This window comes from Protopterus annectens, chromosome 4.part0 (genome assembly GCF_019279795.1).
Source record: "Protopterus annectens isolate FY-2018-M chromosome 4.part0, PAN1.0, whole genome shotgun sequence".
NCBI classification, from domain to species: Eukaryota; Metazoa; Chordata; order Ceratodontiformes; family Protopteridae; genus Protopterus; species Protopterus annectens.
In genome coordinates this window covers 938,575,132-938,594,369 of record NC_056733.1, presented here as the reverse complement: position 1 = coordinate 938,594,369, position 19,238 = coordinate 938,575,132, and the positions used below count along the sequence as shown (strand labels likewise).

Genomic DNA, 19,238 nt, shown 5'->3' with positions numbered 1-19,238 from the left:
CAAGGCAAGTTTACTTACACTGTCACACAAACAGTGATGCAGCTCACATGTCAGTGTAGTACAAGGATGCACCGAGACGGGAGTAGTATAATGATGTATCCCATGCATGAGTGTAGTACAGTGATGCATCCATACACGTGTAGTACAGTGATGTATCCACACATCAATGTGGCCCAAACCACACATACGTGTAGTACAGTGATGCAACCACACGTATGTGTAAGTACAGTGAGGCACCCACATGTACGTGTAGTACAGCAAAGCAACCACACACACGTGTAGTACAGCAAAGCAACCACACACACGTGTAGTACAGCAAAGCAACCACATACACGTATAGTACAATGATGAACCCACACATCAATGTAATGCAGCCACACTTCAGTGTAGTCCATTCACAGACACGGGTGTAGTACAGTAATGCATCCCACGCATGGGTGTAGTACAGTGATGCACCCACAAGTGCATGTATTACAGTGATGCACCCACACATCAATGTGATGCAGGCACACATCCGTGTAGTACAGTGATGCACCCACACATCAATGTGATGCAGCTCACACTTCAGTGTAGTACAGTGATGCACCCACATGTGCATGTAGTACAGTGATGCAGCCACACGACCGTATAAGTACAGTGATGCAGCCACACGACCATGTAAGTGCAGTGACGCACCCACACACCAATGTGAAACAAACCACATGTGAATGTAGTACAGTGATGCACACCCACACATCAATGTGAAACAAACCACACGTGCGTGTAGTACAGTGATGCACCCACACATCAATGTGATGCAGCCCACACGTCAGTGTAGTACAGTGACGCAGCCATGCACCAACACGAGTGCAAGTACAGTGATGTATCCCACGAATAAGTGTAGTACAGTGATGCACCCCATGCATGGGTGTAATACAGTGATGCACAAATGCACCCACATGTGTAGTACAGTGATGCACCCATACAAACCAACAAGAGTACAGTAATACAGCAAGTACCAAGGCAGCATTAGCGAGCTTAATTGCCATCTTCATCAGGCCCATTCATTTGCCATACACCAGAAAAACAGCACCAACCAAGAGGGTTGTCATTTAGGCAGCAATTTGGGGTTCTTAGACTTTTGCATTTTAACATCCCTAACCCTACTTTGCATGCCTGGTAGCATGCCCAGGGTTTGATATACAATGGATGTCTTGGGGAGGGAGGATCACCTTTATCCAAAGGGGACATAACCCTCATAAGATCTCTGCCTCTCCTTTAGGCCAGTATTCCTGTGGAGTCATCAGTCACCATCAGGGATTCAACCATGGGAATACACAACCTAGGCCTGCAGTAACACATCCTCTCCCAAGACAAGCTAGCTGGCGAAGTTGAAACAATCCTCTCCTCCCTCACTCATGCTCAAGCAGGTGTCCACGCCTCTAATCGACTTAGAGTCAACTAGGTAGCAGTCAGGACTTTATCCTTCTGCAACAGTGGAACTGACTAATGTCTTATTTTTAGATCATAGAGTGTAGCATTCCTGTAGTGTTAATATAATTAAACATTGCCTCCTGTTGCTGCAACTACTTTGGTAATAAGCACCTCTACCAAAATGGTATAAGGAACACAACGTATTAACTGAATTTCTGTGATAATTTAGTTGTATAACTAAACTTTGAATGATCTCTACTGCAGTAACCTAAGCTATATGGGTTATGTCCTGCCAAGGATATAATAGCAGGTCAGCTTCCAAAGCTTCAAGTCTACTTCTACATACCCAAACTCTCTGCAACTAAAGATAAGTTTGAATGGCAAGCCCTTCAGAACTTTGCTGCCAAAATGACAGGGAAGCTGAGCCATGAAAGGACAATGCAAGGAAGAACAAAATAAATGATCACACTCTGGCATAAACAACACACCAAGAAACAAGGAGGATAGCAGGAGGGAGTGGCTAGTGCAGCAGTGATCATACTAACATCTACTGATATGGTAAATTTACTTACACAACAGTACTATGTTCTTCATATTGATTACTACTGCAATAGCCTAAGCTATATGAGGTGGAAAGAGAAGAGTCCAGGAGCCCCTGGAGAATGGTCCTAGCAAAGCCTGGTCTAGGCCTATAGAAGGAATCAAGCTTATAGTGCTTTGAAAAAGTATACACAGAGGACCACAATGCTGCTTCTAGAATGTTTTTAGAATCTAACCCTTTTCAAAAAGTCATAGCTAAAGCCAATGCCATGGTTGAGTGGGTCTTGGCCATGCCAGGAATAGCTTTACTGTGGTGAATATATCTACAGCTAATAGCCTTGAACAACCATTTAGAAATAGTCTGCTTGATCACTGGTTGCCTCCTCCTCTTGCCTTGATAAGAACCATCTGAGCCAAAGATCTGAAATATTTAGTTCTCCCAAGAAAGTACCAGATATGCCTGTAGATATCCAAGTATGGAGTATCCTTTCTCCCCAATTTTTCCAGGTTCAAGAAAGAAAATGGGGAGATGGATAGTTTTGCTTAAAGTAAACTTTGATTCCACCTTAGGCATAAAAGGTGCATCATTTCTCAAAAAAACCCTACCTCTGTGGAAAATGAGATAGCATTGACTCACCACAAGAGCTTGCAACTCAGATACTCTTCTTGCATAGGTAAGAACAATCAGTTGAACAGTTTTCCATTTTAAAAACCTCAAGGCAGCCAGACAGCTGGTTCAAATGGAGCATGAGCTGTCTTCTGTAACACAAAATTAAGATCCCAAGGAAGGTCAACCAGTTTTCTTGGAGGCCTCATATGCAAAACCCCTTTCAAAATCATTTTGACATAAAAAGCAGACGTCCTACTCTTCACTGCTGCAGTAATCATCACCCAAGGGATCTCCTGCCAAGGATAGCCCAACATGTCCTTCTCTTTACTGCAGTATTCATCAGCTACGGGACATCATGCCAAGGATAGCCCAACATCCAGCCAGTATACCAAAGCCTTTAGTGCTTAAAGGCATCATGCATCACATGTATGATCCCTGTGCAAGACGTAGGACACAGATGTCATATGGTCACACATTCAGAACTGAAAAAGCCCCAGGAGGAACAGAATATCCATAGGGACAAGGAAAACATGCACATCCAGAAGGAGAAAAAGGAGAAGAGCCCCTAAGCTAGGAATGCAAGAAAGAACAAGTGTAGAGCAGAGGGGGCAGGAGGCAGGAAGAGAATACCGAACAAGTTAAGAGGGCAGGAGGGAGGAAGAGAATACCGAACAAGTAAAGAGGGCAGGAGGGAGGAAGAGAATACCGAACAAGTAAAGGGGGCAGGAGGGAGGAAGAGAATACCGAACAAGTAAAGAGGGCAGGAGGGAGGAAGAGAATACTGAACAAGTAAAGGGGGCAGGAGGGAGGAAGAGAATACTGAACAAGTAAAGAGGGCAGGAGGGAGGAAGAGAATACTGAACAAGTAAAGGGGGCAGGAGGGAGGAAGAGAATACCGAACAAGTAAAGGGGGCAGGAGGGAGGAAGAGAATACTGAACAAATAAAGGGGGCAGGAGGGAGGAAGAGAATACTGAACAAGTAAAGGGGGCAGGAGGGAGGAAGAGAATACTGAACAAGGGGGCAGGAGGGAGGAAGAGAATACTGAACAAGTAAAGGGGGCAGGAGGGAGGAAGAGAATACTGAACAAGTAAAGGGGCAGGAGGGAGGAAGAGAATACTGAACAAGTAAAGAGGGCAGGAGGGAGGAAGAGAATACTGAACAAGTAAAGAGGGCAGGAGGGAGGAAGAGAATACTGAACAAGTAAAGAGGGCAGGAGGGAGGAAGAGAATACTGAACAAGTAAAGGGGGCGGGAGGAAGAGAATACCGAACAAGTAAAGGGGGCAGAAGGGAGGAAGAGAATACTGAACAAGTAAAGGGGGCAGGAGGGAAGAAGAGAATACTGAACAAGTAAAGAGGGCAGGAGGGAGGAAGAGAACACCGAAAAAGTAAAGGGGGCAGGAGGGAGGAAGAGAATACTGAACAAGTAAAGAGGGCAGGAGGGAGGAAGAGAACACGGAACAAGTAAAGGGGGCAGGAGGGAGGAAGAGAATACCGAACAAGTAAAGGGGGCAGGAGGGAGGAAGAGAATACCGAACAAGTAAAGAGGGCAGGAGGGAGGAAGAGAATACCGAACAAGTAAAGGGGGCAGGAGGGAGGAAGAGAATACCGAACAAGTAAAGGGGGCAGGAGGGAGGAAGAGAATACCGAACAAGTAAAGGGGGCAGGAGGGAGGAAGAGAATACTGAACAAGTAAAGGGGGCAGGAGGGAGGAAGAGAATACCGAACAAGTAAAGAGGGCAGAAGGGAGGAAGAGAATACCGAACAAGTAAAGGGGGCAGGAGGGAGGAAGAGAATACTGAACAAGTAAAGAGGGCAGGAGGGAGGAAGAGAATACCGAACAAGTAAAGAGGAGGCCATCTTGCAGTTACACGACTGTATTATGCCCTTCTATATCACTGTTGAGGTATGCATAACCTTACGAGAGAGTACAACAGCTCAGGAGGAAGCCTAGGAGTCCTCAGGTAGACAGCAAATGTTGGAGGTGTGATGGGGAAGAAAGAGGTAACTGATGACATATTTTCTGGGAGTGTAATGATTTGGCAGACTTTAAAGATTCCCTGCAGACTGCTTTGTCTGAGATACTGGGTGAGCACATTGGTTTAAGTAAGGAAATGATTTCTTTAAGCTATGATACAGAATCGTAACTGCCTAGACATATAATTAGGCCTTGCTAAGTCTAATTATGGTGGCCGCCAAAAAAGCAATTACTAGAAAATGGAAATCAAATTCTAAACTAACTTTACTAGAAGTAGTGAATATAGTAACACAGATGAAACAGCTGGAATTGGAATATTTACAAAAGGGTAGAAGTAAATTATACAGGACAAAATGGGAATCGTGGAAACAACACATGCAGAGGAGAAATGAGATTTAAAAGAAGGCAGGATATGAATGAGCTGTAATGTCTGACAATGACTGAACAGATAAGTGATGTACAACGTCTGCAACTGTAATTATGTCACTACGGCTTGTGATGTACAATGTCTGCAACTACAATTATGTCAATATGGTTTGTTTTCACAGGATTAAAGCCTTAGCTTCATCTAGTAACAAGTTTTAAGAGAAAGCAAGTAAACGAAAAAGAACAACAACAAAATAACGAACAAACCATGACTGAAGGAAGAAAACAAACAAAATTTAATGAGAAGTTAGCGCTTTCACGATCCAAACTGATCGCTTCTTCAGACTTAAATCATACTACTGAACAGCCAAATTTAAATTAAAGGACAGCCTGTCACAGTGGAGAATGTACTAACTAAATTGGAAACTGCATTTATCTAAAACCTTTAGTTACTTAAAAGCTAAAAATACTTAAAAAGTGTACAAACTATTGGTAAAATGTATAAACAGTACATAGCAATACAAAAAACATTGATGCATAATTTTAATGTTTCAATGGTCTGGCTTTCAAAAAAGGTTTTGTGATGCCATACCATTAATTCCAGGGGGGTTTTATCAGCCTGCAGTTTCATAATCCACTTCTGTTCAACCTCATCTGTTCTGTTCTTAATATCTCCGCCTCTCAAGCTTTCTGATATAATCTCTAAGACAAAAAAGTGAAAGACATGGTGCATCCCTTTTTCTTGTACATGCTTAGCCAGTGCAGTCGTTTCCTTATTTTTTACAATGTCCCTCAAATGTTCCAGGATTCTATCTTTAAGGCATCTATTTGTCTTCCTAAAAAGCATCACAATATTTACAAAAACTAAAACAGACCACATTCTGCGTTTTACAATCTGCACAGAAGTCAACCTCAACTTTAAATTTCTGACTTCTGTGCGAAAAAGAAGAGCCTGAATATATGTACTTACAGGCTGTACAATTTCTGCAGGGGAAGGTGCCGACTCTGTTAGAGCATTTCTTGCTAGTCATTCCTGAGGACTTATAACAAAGCTACCTCTTAAGTGACTTTCTGTTAATAAATGAGAAATGTGGTACTGTATCAACTACATTGTCTAATTCAGTTATCGATGTTAATATATTCCATTTTTTTCAAAAATGTTACAAAATAACTTAATATCACTGGAGTATGGTACTGGAAATCTAATTCTGTTATTATTAGCCCTAGAATTACTAGGGCTCCCTTCTGTTGAATGGGAAAAATAGGGTTTGCCACTACTATTACGTACTTCATGCATATGACTGACACTTTCATCTAGCTCAGTTTGATTATAGCCCCTATCCATGAAATCTTTCCTCAGTATAGAGACTGCTGCATTTAACCCATCATCTGTATTACGTATCCTGCTCATTCTCACAGAACTGCCCTTTGACAATATTCTTACTCACATGTCTAGGGTGCATACTTGATTTGTGTACGATGCAATTCTTTGTGCTAGGTTTTCTGTACAGGTCTGTAGTTAATACCCCAGGTTGCATCTTACTAACTTTTACATCTAAAAACTCTATTCTCTCAGAATACTTATAAGTGAACCTCAGGAAGTTGGTAGACATATGAAGATAATAAATTGTTCTAATCTTTCTACTGTACTTCCCCATAAGAGGAAGACATCATCTACAAAACGTACATACCATAAAATTGCATCACTAAAATCATTACCTTGGAGCAGAGTATTGTGTTCCCATTGTACCAATGCTAGGTTGGCGTAGCTATTGGCACAAGCCATGCCCAGAGCCACGCCAACCTTTTACATATAAAACATCTCATTAAATATGAACACACTGTTCTCCAAAATAATCTCAGGTAGGTTACATATCAGGTTAATTTTATTAGAAGTAAAAACTTTTTTAGTACATAGCAATTCACGTACATTCTCAATGCCCCATACATTAAGTATTACTGTAAAGAGAGATACTATGTCCACCGTAACAAAAATGATTTTTTTAAGAGACACCAAGACATTTCTTGGCTTACTTTATGCTAAAATGAAAAAGCTGAATAATGGCTTTCTTTTTGTTACGATAGACATAGTATCTCTCTTTACAGTAATACCTAATGAATGGGGCATTTGAATTGCTATGCACTAAAAAGTTTTTACTTTTAATAAAATTAACCTGATATGTAACCTACCTGAGATTATTTTAGTGATGCAATTTTATGGTATGTACGTTTTGTAGATGATGTCTTCCTTTTATGGGGAAGTACAGTAGAAAGATTAGAACAATTTATTGATTATCATCATATGTCTTCCAACTTGTGGGAAGCACCCAAACAGAAAAGACTAGTTGTGATGGCCTTTATGGGGAATCTGCCTCCTACAATGACATTTTCCTTTTTTGAATGACATGAACCCAATTGCACTAAAGAAAAAAGAAATAGAAGAATAAACCCCAATGAGGTACTTACCTGAAATGCAACTTGGTAACCAGCACAACAGAAGGATGTTCGGACTGACGTTCAATGATGGCATTCGGAATGGTGGCAAAGAAGTTCAGACAGTGTGCGTCTGTAAATCACCCTTACGCCCTGTGTGTGACATACAATGTCTGTAAATCACCCTTACGCCCTGTGTGTGACATACAATGCCTGTAAATCACCCGTATGCCCTGTGTGTGACATACAATGCCTGTAAATCACCCGTATGCCCTGTGTGTGACATACAATGCCTGTAAATCACCCGTATGCCCTGTGTGTGACATACAATGTCTGTAAATCACCCGTATGCCCTGTGTGTGACATACAATGTCTGTAAATCACCTGTACGCCCTGTGTGTGACATACAATGCCTGTAAATCACCCGTACGCCCTGTGTGTGACTTACAATGCCTGTAAATCACCCGTACGCCCTGTGTGTGACATACAATGCCTGTAAATCACCCTTACGCCCTGTGTGTGACATACAATGTCTGTAAATCACCCTTACGCCCTGTGTGTGACATACAATGTCTGTAAATCACCCTTACGCCCTGTGTGTGACATACAATGTCTGTAAATCACCCTTATGCCCTGTGTGTGACATACAATGTCTGTAAATCACCCTTATGCCCTGTGTGTGTGACATACAATGTCTGTAAATCATCCTTATGCCCTGTGTGTGTGACATACAATGCCTGTAAATCACCCTTACGCCCTGTGTGTGACATACAATGTCTGTAAATCACCCTTACGCCCTGTGTGTGACATACAATGTCTGTAAATCACCCTTACGCCCTGTGTGTGACATACAATGTCTGTAAATCACCCTTATGCCCTGTGTGTGACATACAATGTCTGTAAATCACCCTTATGCCCTGTGTGTGACATACAATGTCTGTAAATCACCCTTATGCCCTGTGTGTGACATACAATGTCTGTAAATCACCCTTATGCCCTGTGTGTGACATACAATGTCTGTAAATCACCCTTATGCCCTGTGTGTGACATACAATGTCTGTAAATCACCCTTATGCCCTGTGTGTGACATACAATGTCTGTAAATCACCCTTATGCCCTGTGTGTGACACACAATGTCTGTAAATCACCCTTATGCCCTGTGTGTGACACACAATGTCTGTAAATCACCCTTATGCCCTGTGTGTGACATACAATGCCTGTAAATCACCCTTATGCACTGTGTGTGACATACAATGTCTGTAAATCACCCTTACGCCCTGTGTGTGACATACAATGTCTGTAAATCACCCTTATGCCCATACAATGTCTGTAAATCACCCTTACGCCCTGTGTGTGACATACAATGTCTGTAAATCACCCTTATGACCTGTGTGTGACATACAATGCCTGTAAATCACCCTTATGCCCTGTGTGTGACATACAATGTCTGTAAATCACCCTTATGCCCTGTGTGTGACATACAATGTCTGTAAATCACCCTTATGCCCTGTGTGTGACATACAATGTCTGTAAATCACCCTTATGCCCTGTGTGTGACATACAATGTCTGTAAATCACCCTTATGCCCTGTGTGTGACATACAATGTCTGTAAATCACCCTTATGCCCTGTGTGTGACATACAATGTCTGTAAATCACCCTTATGCCCTGTGTGTGACATACAATGTCTGTAAATCACCCTTATGCCCTGTGTGTGACATACAATGTCTGTAAATCACCCCCTGTGTGTGACATACAATGTCTGTAAATCACCCTTATGCCCTGTGTGTGACATACAATGTCTGTAAATCACCCTTACGCTCTGTGTGTGACATACAATGTCTGTAAATCACCCTTACGCCCTGTGTGTGACATACAATGTCTGTAAATCACCCTTACGCCCTGTGTGTGACATACGTCTGTAAATCACCCTTATGCCCTGTGTGTAACATACAATGTCTGTAAATCACCCTTATGCCCTGTGTGTGACATACAATGTCTGTAAATCACCCTTATGCCCATACAATGTCTGTAAATCACCCTTACGCCCTGTGTGTGACATACAATGTCTGTAAATCACCCTTATGACCTGTGTGTGACATACAATGCCTGTAAATCACCCTTATGCCCTGTGTGTGACATACAATGTCTGTAAATCACCCTTATGCCCTGTGTGTGACATACAATGTCTGTAAATCACCCTTACGCCCTGTGTGTGACATACAATGTCTGTAAATCACCCTTATGCCCTGTGTGTGACATACAATGCCTGTAAATCACCCTTATGCCCTGTGTGTGACATACAATGTCTGTAAATCACCCTTACGCCCTGTGTGTGACATACAATGTCTGTAAATCACCCTTACACTCTGTGTGTGACATACAATGTCTGTAAATCACCCTTACGCCCTGTGTGTGACATACAATGTCTGTAAATCACCCTTACGCCCTGTGTGTGACATACAATGTCTGTAAATCACCCTTATGCCCTGTGTGTAACATACAATGTCTGTAAATCACCCTTATGCCCTGTGTGTGACATACAATGTCTGTAAATCACCCTTACGCCCTGTGTGTGACATACAATGTCTGTAAATCACCCTTACGCCCTGTGTGTGACATACAATGTCTGTAAATCACCCTTAAGCCCTGTGTGTGACATACAATGTCTGTAAATCACCCGTATGCCCTGTGTGTGACATAAAATGTCTGTAAATCACCCTTATGCCCTGTGTGTGACATAAAATGCCTGTAAGTACCAAAACTTTTGGTATGCTGGCCGGACATCAAGCTATTCTTGGCAGGAGATCCCTTAGGTTATGAATGCTTTAACAGTGATACAGAAGGACATCAACTAGCACTGAATGGATGCTATGTTGCTGGCACCAACTAGACAACCTTTTCCACTTGCTGTGACAGCATGCATTGAAAGATAAGGCGAAGTACAGGGGTCTGGCTTGATGGATAAGGAATTACTCCCTGGAAAGGAGGGATTTCCTCCCGGTGCTATCTGTAACCTTGACGAATGACCTTCCAAACCCATTTGCCTGAAACTATGCTGCCAAAGAGAAAATTGGGTGGAAGGGGGGGAACAAGGTCCATTAAATAGTCAAATTATTCTGACTTGTTGGACGGTCCTTGGTTTGAGGGGGGCTGAATTATGCTTGGAACCCTGCTCCAATTTTTTCATAAATGCCTGTTTACTGGTATTTTGTTGAGACTGTTTATTTATTTATTTAGCCAAAATTTGACCAGGGCTTAGAGAATCTCTTAGAAAGTTGGAAAAGGAAGGCTGAACAATCTTAGAGATTCCCCGTAACATCATATCCCTTTCATCACACTTTGACAGCCAGTGCAGCAGAGGAACCAAAAACTAAACTGTATCCAACACTTCTGTCATCATCTAGGAGGTTCTGAGAATGCAGCCATGCAAACCTCCTTAAAACAGTCCCAGTGAGGAACCAAAAACTAAACTGTATCCAGGGAAGAATTTAAAATCTCACTTCTGTTATCATCTGGGAGGTACTGAGAATGCAGCCATGCAAACCTCCTTAAAACAGTCCCAGTGAGGAACCAAAAACTAAACTGTATCCAGGGAAGAATTTAAAATCTCACTTGTCATAATCAGGGAGGTCCTGAGAATGCAGCCATGCAAACCTCCTTACAACAGTCCCAGTGAGGAACCAAAAACTAAACTTTATCCAGGGAAGAATTTAAAATCTCACTTCTGTTATCATCTTGGAGGTTCTGAGAATGCAGCCATGCAAACCTCCTTACAACAGTCCCAGTGGCCACAGTCCTTGAAGAAGTATCAGCCGAGTCATACAATCACTGTAAACAATAAGTAGTGGTTTGTACAATGCAAGAAACGAAATTTAAAGCAGATGTTTTTCCTCACAAGAAGAAACTGCAGACAAAACATTCTCATACTTTCACAGTCAGAATATGAGCCTGACAATTCAAAATGCTGAAGATCCAAGTCGCAGAAGCATACACTTTTTCCTCATACTTATGAATAATTCTCCCATCCTTGTCAGAAAGAGGATTTGAATTAACCCAATATTTAGCAGCAGTAACATTAACTAAAGCTACACCTGCTGGGTCAGGTTGGGGAAGATTGTATACAAACTTAAAAAACTGAAGAACTTTATAAAACTATATGCTTTTTAAGGGCAGCTGACTGACTATCTGCAAAATTGCAGGCAGTAACATGAACATCGTCCAAAGCAGACAGAACTGGAAGAATGGGTGTAGACTCTGGAAATTCATTCTTTAACAGCTCATAGTATTTTCAGAGGGAATGAGAAACATCCGTGTTCTCCTACTGAAAACAGTGGCACATTTTGGAAACAGTCTCAGACAAGAGAAAACCCCAGAGGGAGAATCAGAAACTGAGCTCTCCTCTTGAGTCTGAATCAGAAAACTGAGGAGAAAATCCTGCATCTCTCTCTATATCTTCTTATACAGATTCAGAATCTTGAATCTCTCCAGGAAAAGATATACCCTTCTTTCTTTTACCAGAAACCAATAGTCTGCATTAAACCTTGATCCAGAGCCAGTAAAGTAGTTCTGTCTCAAGAAAGTTAAGGAGAAGCAGACACCTGCTTAGTTTTCTTTTTAACAGGAATAATGGGATCAACAGTGTTATTAATGGCAGCAGCAACTTCCCCAGGGATGGACAAAACATTCTGGCAATTCAGGTACATCCTCCCTATTCCCTTTCCCAGGACCAACACAAGAGTCTTTCCTTTACACACTAAGAGGACCCCAACAGTTGCTTAGGACGTGGGTAACCCCTGGCCCATAGTAGCTGAAGATGCCACACCAGAGAGATCCAAGGTAAAAGATGAGTGGCCTGCGGAACAAGCTATGGTCACAGCACAAATCTCTAGCCTGTTGTGATGGTAAAGGCTGTTTGATTAACTTTTTGTTTTTCCAGCTGGAAGGAGGAGCGATCATGGGAGTGAAAGTTTGTTCCATGGCTAAGCCAAAAATGGTGCTTTTGCCTTTTTTCCCCCAGGGAAAACAAGCAGCAAAAGTAAGACACATTTAGTCTTTAAAAGTCACTTTTCACACAAAGCACAATAAAAAGAATGTTAAAACACTTACCCCCCCCCCAAAAGTAAAACAATTTCTGCACAGAAAAAATGGTTTTCTATTACACTAAACAACTTTTGAAATGACATTAAAAAAACACAGTCCTGTTTAAAAGTACAGTTATGTCTTGTGACAGTCTGTTAAAACACAAACCCTCAAGTCTCACAGGAGAACACTCTTTGGCGGCAGGAAATCTCTGAAAGCTTTATTGCCTAACCTGTCTTTTTAGTCAGCACAGCTCAAATTAACTGACCGTTTGGGTGGGCGGAAGGTGTTATGAAGGTTTGTAGGCTGCTGGCTGTTATTGCCTTGGCAAGATATAACACATACAAGTAAGGCTATAATATGATGATCATGAATTTGCAAATGTTAACCAGACTGTGTTTCATGCCGGGTTCATGCTAAATATCAGTACAACTGGTTGCGGCAAGAGTCTGTACTCCTGGCTACCAAAAACTGAGCTAACCACGCTGGGGAAAATGGCACCTTTCCCAAAATGCCAATGACTCTGTGACAATATAATTAAATAATTATGCACCATTGGTAACGTAGTTCTTCAAATCACAGAATGCAATGAAATGTTTGTGAAACCAGTGATCCCTGTGCAACAGAATGTGTTACACCCATGTCAGGCCAAGTACTAATTTACTGCACATTAATTTGCACAAAACAACAAACTGCAAGTATACATGGGATATGGCATTTAAAGGTCATTTTATAATACACATACCTGCTTGCCTAGCAGTGTTCTGCCACAGTCTCAAACTACACACTTTCTTATTGAACATGCTTTTCGGACAAGACTTCTTTGTGTTTTTTAGTGTACTATACTTAGTGAATTATTTTACAAGTTTATTAGCACCACAATTCTATTTCATTTTATGGCCATTAGAACAAGAAATGATTTTCTAACATAAAACACCGCTGCTTTACAGCACTGATGTAGCTCCCCTCCCACAAGGAAAATGTAGACCTTCAGAATTACAGTTTTCATAATGTATACCTATCTCTTCCATTACTTTATTACTAAAGAAACACAAGTAAAATAAAATAAAACTATAAACTTCTTCCAAACATTCATCTGTCACGCATTAATTATGTTTCTGTTGTAACTAAACAATTTCAATGGCTGCATGTCACATACAGTATAACATCAGAAACAGCCAAAGCACAAGACAAACAATTATATTGTAAACAGAAATGCTAAACAACAAAGACATACAGAATGCACAAAAAAAGTCACAAACGATTGCTTAACTGAGCTTAAAGTACATTGTTGAAGTTGTTAGAAAAGGTGCAGTATATTTTTGACAAAGACGGATGAAATGTGACTTACATGAATGTAGTTTGAACATGAGTTTCACCAAGTAGTGGTAGAGATGACTGCAGTCTTGGATCACCTGAATCAGTGGAGCCAATCGACACTGACCTGCTGATGTTTGGGAGAAAGCTATGGAGGTGTTCATCTGCTTAAACACTGTACAAAAACAAAGACAATGGGGGGAGACAGATTTTAAGCCTTAATGCAGTAACCACCATGAAAGTTCAGCAACAACAAATAATGTAAAAAATAAATATATACCACAATTTATACAAGACAAATATGTATTTCCTAAATAATTCAAAATATATCCTGAAGTTTGCTAAAGGCAAGTAAGTCACTTGTGACTCAGGTTCAGCACCCCTGTGACCAAAATGAGCTTAACTAATTTACAACCTTAAGGGGCAGGCAACAATGTTAACAATGGAGGAACTAGTGTTGCATGTGGTATCACAAGGTGCACGAATGCATCAGCACTCGTATGCAGAACAGGGAACAATCTATCACCACAAGTCCACCTATCAGCTTATGTTTGCAATATGAAAGAAACCAGAACCCTGTCAACAGCCCACATGGAACAGAGGAGGAACATGTAAACTACACAGAAGGCATCCCTGACAGGGATCAAAACTGGGTCCAAGCACTGGGGCAGCAATTCTGATCTTCTTAAAAAGTAACCTGCAAGTTGGCGATTATCGTTATGTACAGTGTGCGAACAGGTCTCCTTTAAAAGGCAGACCACTACGGCATCAATGAAATGTACTCCTGTCACGAAGAATCTGCAGTATAAAGCAATGGTCAGCTATACTTGTATCAACCATCAGGGACCCCATCTAAAAAGTGAGTTAAGTCTAACCACTGAACAACACACTGATTCAGATGGCTTCGCAAGCTGCATGTAAAATCTCTACATACACAGAATTCGCCAAAGCCTTGACTAATTTACTGAAACAAGGCAGACCTGATTATTGGTCTGTTCAGACTTAACCAAGACGCGACATTATCTGAGGTTAAATACCGGTTTTTAATATCATTCAGTGGATTTAAACTGGCATGCCACATCTTTAGGAGGCCAACCTGCAGAATGTCGTCTCTTATATTCACTTGGCTTGGCTTTTACAATAAATCCCATCACTGCTCGTATTTATTTTTAAGGGCTGTATACAAAAAGTCTTGCTGAATTAATGCCGTAAAAGTGCAGGCTAACAGGAATGTAAGCAGTCCGAAATTAGGAGGTAATCAAAAATACTACTCACGACATTTCATCAATTTATTTTATTTACTTTACTGCTGATCAGTTATTCCAGGGTTCACATACTTTTCTCAACTACTATGCTTAACTACTATGCATAGAAGTCTGCTTTCTGGGATAGCTGGGAAGCACTTGTAAGTAACTTGACCAAAATTACATTCAAGTGGAGGTGGATACTTGCTACAATTCTAAGAATTGTAAGTGCTGTGTCTGGGGATTACTGTTGTTACCTGCATATGTCTTCAAGTGCTTAATGCACAGTAGCCTGCGATTCCCTGTGTTTTACTCCCAGCCAACAACTATTATTAGGTCACGAGACGCTAGCTGTGTACTTCATTGTAATGCTTTAAACTGAAATGTGCTACCAGCTTACCTTTGGGTGATGTTTAGTCTATTGAATAGCTCTGTTCAGACCAGCTAGTTAGAACAGGCATTTTTTATACCGTTGGATAACTACAAACTACAACTGAATTGCACTAGCCGTATTTCTGCCTACACTACCTTTGCTTCCACCTGGTACATCCTCCATCTCTATCCTGTAACCATTTCTGCCTGAACCGACCGACTGCAGCTATCACAAATTACTGCTCCCGCTCCTTTGTCGGTCTTCTGTGCTCACTTCCCCCCTCCACCTTTCTTGCTTCTGCTGTTACTTATCTACTGTTGGTTCCACCTTTCTTGCTCCTGCTGTTACTTATCTACTGTTTGGTCCACCTTTCTTGCTTCTGCTGTTACTTACCTACGGTTTGTTTCACCTTTCTTGCTTCTGCTGTTACTTGCCTACTGTTTGTTCCACCTTTCTTGCTTCTGCTGTTACTTATCTATTGTTTGTTTCTACCCTCGCCACCCTGTGTAACCCTATCATATTCTCTTACTTCTATCTGCCTTTTTGTTAACTGTACTGCCACTCCTAGCAATCAAAAGGATTTTCAACAAAGTATTAATTTAAGGGTGTGCACACTTATGCAACCAGCTTATTGTACGTTTTTTATTTGTTATATTTTTCCTTCTAACAGATTTGTTTTTCAATTGAATTGTACAAGTTATAGGTCACATTAAAGGTGGGAAAATTCTGAAATGATTTATTGTGGTCTAATTTTTTTATATCACAAAAACCTGGCATTTTAACAGAGGTGTGTAAACTTTTTATATCTACTGTATATAGATTTAACTTCAGCATTTGACAGGGTCATACACAAAACACGGATCAATAAATTAGTACAACTAGGCATTGCTGTACTCTTGATAAAATGGATAGCTGCATGGCTTACAAATAGGACATGGCAAGTATCATACAGCAAATGGACAGGTAAAATCCTTGGTTACAGTCAGGGCGTCCCACATGGCTCTATCCTAAGCCCTTACTTGTTTAGATTGCATCTTTCAGACCTAACTTTTTCATCTGAGGTGTTCTACAGTCTATATGTTGACGACCTGAAATTGGGTAAACTGATAACGTGTGTTACACATAAGGCATGTTTGTGAAATAACTTGACTAAATTGACCATTGCACAGGAGAATAATATGCTGATAAATACATCAAAAACTAAGCATATGAGATTTGGTAGACATAAATTGAAAGTTGAATATTTAATGCAGCACACAGTGATTGAAACTGTAGGCTCATTTAAGGACCTGGGTATATGGGTAGATTCAGCTATGAGTTTTTCTAATCATGTCAACCAATTGGTTAATGACAGTTGTAGAACTATAGGTTGTATATATAAAGTCTAGGAAATCAAAAATAATGAAGTCATTGTTTGTTAGTTACATTAGACCCAAATTTGAGTATGGAATAACAATATGGAAACCCTATAAGAAAACAAGCATGAGTAAATTGGAGAGAGTACAACGGAAATGTACCAAGGGCATCCATGGATGTGAAAATTTAAATTATTATGAAAGACTAAAATATCTGAACTTGCACAGTGTCTCTTACAGATATCTAAGAGGAGATCTTATTCAGGTATATAGGGCATTTAGTGACAACTACCTCCGGGAATGTTTGGGGTTAACAAAAAGTACTACAGAATCATTAGACAACCTATGTAGAAGATTCTATAGGAATTAGAAGTGTACTAATTGGTTGTCTGACAGAGTAGCTGATGTATGGAACAGACTACCAAATCACATTAAAGCAAGTTCTAGTTTAGATATTTTTTAAGAACAGCTTGGATACTTATGGGAACAATGGTTTTGGCATATTGTCAAGCTAGAAGGGCTTTAATGCCCGTGCTTGAAATATTTGCATGTATGTATGTATTTACTAAAATAACACAGCCAAACAGATTCACACAGATACAGAAAAACAGTACTTAACTAATCTCACTATATTTTCCTGACTGATCTAAAGAATTACTATTCCTTGGTTCACTTACTAGATCAAGGCAAGATGAAGTAGGTGAGGGGTCCTTCTCTGTCAGGTTCCAAAAACAGACTGCTCTGAGACTACAGTCTCACCTAGTATTAGATGGATTATAGAATGACATCACAAACCTTACTGCAGATTGCTCTGAGAGAGAGCACATAGCTAATTAGCAGATGCAGCTCCCTCTGAATGTCTCATTAGCATTATATATGGCTGCAGAGTCAGCCCACTGCTGTACTGTACATCTTCATGTTACAGCACCTTCAGAGGGCTATCTCTGAATCAGAAATGATTGCAGGGAGGTATATGGCTGGAGAGTCAGCCCACTGCTGTGTTGTACACATCTTCATGCAGCAGCACCTTCGGAGGGCTGTCTCTGAATCAGAAATGGTTGCAGGGAGGTATATACCTTGTGGTAAACTTTCTGAATTGGGCCCATTGGTATTGCTGAACTACTTTACTTGTAAGCAAAAAACAGTACTGGTACAGCGTCACTTTTAACTTCATTTATTGTATATGCTGAAAACATCTGAAACTGTCTTAAAATATCCCACAAAACCCTAATGTCACATTAGAGATTTCTCAAGTAGATTATGAGATCAACGAACAAAATTAGTTTTCCTTGGCTACAACATATTATATCCCTGAAATTGAGAGTCCCTTTTCATTTTAGCTAAATGTTCCGAATATATAGCAACTAACATAAGGGAAGAGAATATATCTGCCTGGTGCTCCTCTTCAAACTTAAGTCGTCAGAAAGGACTCCTCCCACCTTAACCTTTGTCTCTTGTCCATCACATTCCCCTTATTAACTAATTAGTTGGGAATGTAGATATGAACAATACCCCAACTCATGAGATCCTAGCAAACCCTACCAAACACCTTCTCTGTATCCAAATTAATCAACAACAGGGATTTTTTTTAAATTTCTCACACACTCTGAATTGTCATTTTATTAATGTTAGCAAAAGCTTGTCTCCCTTGCACAAAACCACACTGATGATCTATACCTACTAGCTTTGGTAACATTTTTGTAATTCTCTTAGCTAACATAGACAAACATTTTTTAATCAAGATTAGAACTGAAGATCAGTCTATATGTGACAGGGACTGCAGGAAACTTGTCTTCCTTTAGTTATACTACTACCAATGCCTTCTTCCACAATGCAGGCATTCTCTCCTTTTCAAAACATTAAACAGTACCTTCCAAATCTTCAACAGCCTCCTTCCTCCCTACTTCTAACTTTCTCCGGGAATTGCATCCATTCCTGGAGATTTCCCTGTTGCTTGGTTACACATCACATAGTTTTACTTATCCTTATCTGTTGTGATTTTTAATTAGTTTGGTTATACATCACATTATTTTATTTGTCCTTAAACCGTTGTGACTTAATTTGCTTGGTTACACATTTTATTTATCCTTATCTGTTGTGACTGTTAATTAGTTTGGTTAAACATCACATTATTTGTCCTTTACCTGTTGTGACTGTTAAGTAGCTTGGTTATACACATTATTTTATTTGTCCTTCATCTGCTGTCACTTTTAATTTGCAGTCACATGTCTATCAGTCAAAGATCAAGGCAATCTAACACCATGTGTCAAACATGCCGTACATAAAGCCATTCTATGATCACATTACAGTAGGGATAAGGAAATTTGCCCTTTCCCCACTGTAGTGCAATCTCAGAGCTGGGATATATAATTAGCGGAGGTGTGGGGTCACAGCCCCCAAAATGAGGAGGTTATAATGAATGGCATTTACAATGTATTGCCGTTCGATGCTTTTACCCTTCAATGAATAACCACAGACAATTCATTTACGTGGTTATATCTTACATTATTTTATTATTACTTATCTGCT

General features: G+C 40.4%; 1 protein-coding gene across 2 annotated transcripts in view; it reads right to left on the bottom strand.

Annotated features, from left to right (window-relative positions):
• The window catches only part of HIP1R (huntingtin interacting protein 1 related), a 2,955,354-nt gene that overhangs the window by 1,655,313 nt on the left and 1,280,803 nt on the right, over positions 1–19,238 (bottom strand). For both annotated transcript variants that reach the window (XM_044068914.1, XM_044068915.1), the window contains exon 8: positions 13,772–13,912. In XM_044068914.1, coding sequence (XP_043924849.1) covers positions 13,772–13,912 — 141 coding nt within the window. The remainder of the gene's footprint in view (positions 1–13,771; positions 13,913–19,238) is intronic.